This window comes from Aptenodytes forsteri, unplaced genomic scaffold, assembly GCF_000699145.1.
Source record: "Aptenodytes forsteri isolate BGI_AS27 unplaced genomic scaffold, ASM69914v1 Scaffold126, whole genome shotgun sequence".
NCBI lineage: Eukaryota > Metazoa > Chordata > Aves > Sphenisciformes > Spheniscidae > Aptenodytes > Aptenodytes forsteri.
The window spans coordinates 1,977,758-1,982,274 of NW_008794599.1; the positions used below are offsets into that span (position 1 = coordinate 1,977,758).

Consider the following 4,517-nt stretch of genomic DNA (forward strand, 5'->3'; position numbering starts at 1 on the left):
TGTCGAGCATTGGAACAGGCTGCCCAGGGAAGGGGTTGAGTCGCCATCCCTGGAAGTATTTAAAAGACGAGTAGATGAGGCACTTAGGGACATGGTTTAGTGGGTGGTGGTGTTGGGTCGACGGTTGGACTCAATGATCATAGAGGTCTTTTCCAACCTCAATGATTCTATGATTCTTTTTCTGACCAGCGCCATCTTCACGCGTCCCCACACCGGTGTGCTCCCAGCCCTAAAAATCTCATCTTTACGCAACAGCAGAGTGAAATTCCTCTTCCCAGGGCAGGAGGGAGTCGCTTGCCCAGGTAACGTGCTTCTTTTGGCCTCCCTTTCTCTGCCTTCACCACGCAAACAAAGCGACTGGCCCAGTCTCGCAGGCTCTTTTACCACCAAGACAAAACAAGCTTTCATCGCACAGGGCCTGTTTTAGCTTGACTCCAGGGAGGGAACAGCATCTGACTCACTTAAACGAGGAGGCGGCGAGAGGGTGAAGAAAATATCCACTTTCAGCTACCAAGAAACTCCAGCTGAATGAAGAGCCCCCCCGGAGACTTTGGACCACAAAGGTGGCATTGAGAAACGCGCTTCAAGAAAAGCGGAAGGACCCGGAGGCAGCTCCTCACACCGTCAACGCACCCAATGTCACGAGTCACCTGCGGCTGTGATTTCCTCGGTCCGGAGGTTTACCTTACCTTTAGAAAGCGAGAAGCTGACCGTGGGGGGCCTGGCCACCCAGGACGCTGTGAAATCCCTGGGGTGAATTCCTCTTCTGCAGGACACCGCGGCTTTTCAAAGGAACTGCTTAATGCCAAAGTCTTGACCTTTTCTGCAAAATACTTTTACTGCATCACATGAACCAGGTGTAAACCTGCGAGCACCAGGAGATAAAACTCTGTATGTCTCTAACCCTGCAACCAAGAGGCCGAGATAGACCCCGTGCGAGGGCTCGCTGGGTCTCCACGCAATCACTCCATGTCCAGGGATTTCTCACAAGCCCTGACATCGTCTGCAGCCTTACAGGAAATTTCTCCTCCTTCATTTTAGGTTTACGAGCTGCACTCCTCGCATCGACTCCCTCCCTGGGCCATGACTCGGCTCAAAAGGGCAATTTCCTTCCCCTCCCGACACGCGTGACTGTTTCCTCTGGTGCCAGCCCAGCCGCCCGCCAGCGGCTCACACAACATGCCCACAAAAACAGCTATTTGGCTCTGAATTGTTTCAAAGGAAGAAGCCTCCTCGCTCACCGCTCAGAGCTGGGGAGCCTGGAGGGCAGCACCGGGATCCGCAGTCTCCCCCAGGTCTCCTGCCCAACACCAGAGGAGGCGCAGCGATGCCAAAGAGAGGGGCTGGGAAGCAAAGATGCACCATTGTGTAATGTTTCTGCAAAACCTGCCTTTTAAAGGCAAGTTTTCAAGCAATTAAAAAGATAAACTTCAGCAGAAGGAAGCCAGAGGCTTTGTCCCCATTCAAACCTGCAAGAGGAACGGCACGAGCACCCATCCGAAAGCGCAGCAGGTTTGGTCCAGCCATAGGTGAAACAAACAGCGTGGCTATGCAAAGCAGAGTCACGGCACAGAGGACAGGCCGAACGGAAACAACCCGAGCGAGGATTTAGTTTAACAAAGGCCCAGAAACGTGACGTGAGAAGGCTCAGATTCACCTCGTTTTGCTCCAGCCTCTCAGAAAAAGCAGGACCCGGCACGGCACTGACGGGAGACCGGCGACCCTTTAACAGCCTTTTTCACCCTGGCGAGGGGTTTCGCACCTGGCGGATCTCAAATCTCAAATTAAATAAAAAAATTCTGCTATTGGAGTAACGCTGGGGTTACATAGCGCTGCAGCAAAGGGCTACAAGGAAGTCAACTGCCAGCACCACTGGCAGGGCTGCAGCTGGAGAGAGGCCCAGGGGATTTTAGTCTTGCAATGCCACCTCGTGGGAATCGCTGCAAGTCGCTGCCAGCCTCAAACGCGGCGGGCGCCCAAGCAGGAGTCTGTCCAGCCAACGAAACATAGATTTAACATCTTCCCACGCAGGGCATCTGCAACAACCGTGGCGTCGCGGTGTTTTCCTGCCACCGAAACGTGGCGTTGTAACGCTGAAACCTCTAACTCCGAGTCCTCGACAGGACAAGAGCAGCTTTGCACGACTCGCAAGCTCCCGAAGCCAGACAGTGCTTCCTCCCGCACCGTGGAAACAGCACTAAAATAGGAGCATTTTCAGGAAGGTACATCAAACGTCCCGAATATTTAATTCGGGACCGCAACAATTTCTTACTGACGGCTATTGCTCTGATTAATTTTGACTCTGTTAAACCTGTTTGGCTATCACTGTGCTTATGGAAGCGTGGACACATAGTTAATCACTGCACTTTCAGAATTTAAATACATACCAGCATTAAATCGAAACGCCCAGCCTGCCGAAAGAGCAGCCCCGCTTTCCAGCGGCGGCTGCAGAGCGCCGCAATTGCAGGACGCCTTTCCAGCGTGACAAGAATCCGTCTCGCAGGATGACAGCCTTCCACTGAAGCTCTCCAACCCGCTCATCTGACCTCATCACACTCGGTTATTAATCGGGTTTCATAACACACGGATGCGTGAAATCAGCAGGGAGAGGCTTGGAAGGCAGAGGCCGGGTGCCCTTCTGCCCCAGGCACTCGAGGTTACCAGCATTTAAATCCTCCCTGCAAACATGCCAGCTGTCTGTCCTTACCAGGCAACATCAGGCAACAAAAATAAAGCACATGAGATGACACTCTAGAATGACAAGAAGCTGACATGTGCTCTGCAGAGATTGTTTTCAAGGTAAACCTTACGGGGAGAGGCAGTATCTTACCAGATTAACTGACATCACTGAAAAAACCACAAGGAAAGCTTTCAGACCCACAAGTCCTTCTTCACCTTTAAATCAAGGCACAGGCAGATGATTGCAAGTAATCAAGCGAGGGCCATTTAACAGCCAGCTACTCATCAGCTGAGCTAGGTGTCTGACAGCACGGGGGGAAGGGGGTGAAACGAGGCAGCATCCAAAGCCTCGGGAGTAAGATGTCGCCTTCAGAGTGGCAACGATCCACCCATCTCCCCACCTCGGCCAGGTCTGCTGCTGTCGGCCAAACCACCACCGGGGTGGCACGGTCGGGTCTGGCAGCGGCGCTTGCCTGCCTCGCTGCATCCTCCCCTCCGGAGCTGGCAGGAACACACTGGCCGGCATCTCAGCCACGACCGCTGGTCCACAGCCGAGCCACAGATCGAGCCGCCCTCCTGGGACCCACCCCACGCGAGGCCGAGAGCGCTCACCGCTCAGCTCCGGGGGAGGATAGAGGTGGTACGTGCTGTAAATGTCATTGCGCATCTGCAGCTCCAGCTTCGTGTGCTTCTTCAGCAGGTCCGATACCTTCTCCTCCTGGAAAGGAGTCTTTTCCAGGATGACTACGGCATCTGTCCCCTCTCCGGAGGGGCCGGTCACCTGGAATAAGAACGGATAAAGCCGTTGGCAAACACGGACCCAATGCTGGGCGGAGAGTTTGAGGCCAGGACCTGAACGACTCCACCCAGGGACCACGGCAGGCACCTTGCAGCCCCTCAATTCTCGTGCGCAAACCCCTCCTAGTCCAGCCAACCTCTGGGCAGCACCCGTCCAAAAATAAAAGGCACGTTTGCCCTAAAGCACGGCAGGAATCTGCTCCCCATCAGGGAACACAGGCTGTTTTCTGGGAGAGGACAGGATGTGGTCAACAGCTCAGCCCATCTGCACCTCCCCGGATGCTCCCAGCGCTCACGGCTGCGTTCCCGCTGACCCACATCACTGATTCCATCTCAGATACTCGCAAGACAACAAGTCGACACGGGGCCCGCTGACCAGGCGGTCGGAGGGTCAGGAAGAGGGCAGAGGCAGGCGTAGGGGTTTGCATCACGGTCAGGGAGCAAGCCTAAGCTGTTTTGGGGCAGGGAGCACTGCTGCCCTGCTCCGAGGAACCACAACCCAGATCCGGATGCGGCCTGGGGTGCGGAGCACACCCCCGCATCGCTCCTGTCGGTACAGGACCCAGGCGAGGCCTCGCTGAACACCGCTTGGGGAGAGCAAAGGGGCTCACCTGGGGCTCCCAACCCAGCCACGCTCAGGGCAGAGCGGGCAGGTCTGTGCCCGGTTCAGTTACCCACCGACCACCAACCCGTTGCCGTGAGACCCAAGCGGCAGCTTGAAACGTCCCCGTCCTCATCGCCTGCTCGGATGCACATCTCCAGGAGACAGGAGCTGAGGCGGCTGCATGGTTCCCGCGCCACGGCCGGACTCTCCGGCCATAAAAAAAAGAGTTATTACCAATTTCCCTCTTATGGCGCCCGATTGACATGTCCGTCCTATTTACAGCCCCGGAGTTAGCATCTTGCTTGCAATTCAACGCCACTTTACCCACCAAGCACGAAAAACCTGCTCGCTGGGCCAAAAGGAAGAGCTACGCTAATAAGAAAAAATAACCTGAGGCTCGAAATAAGGTTTCCAGCGCGCTGCCCCCGAGAGCAGC

The 4,517-nt window shown here is 55.3% G+C and overlaps 1 protein-coding gene across 1 annotated transcript in view; it reads right to left on the reverse strand.

Annotated features, from left to right (window-relative positions):
• Positions 1-4,517, reverse strand: part of DCPS (decapping enzyme, scavenger) — a 20,916-nt gene that overhangs the window by 15,167 nt on the left and 1,232 nt on the right. Inside the window, exon 2 of the mRNA XM_009273010.1 lies at positions 3,292-3,460. Coding sequence (XP_009271285.1) covers positions 3,292-3,460 — 169 coding nt within the window. The remainder of the gene's footprint in view (positions 1-3,291; positions 3,461-4,517) is intronic.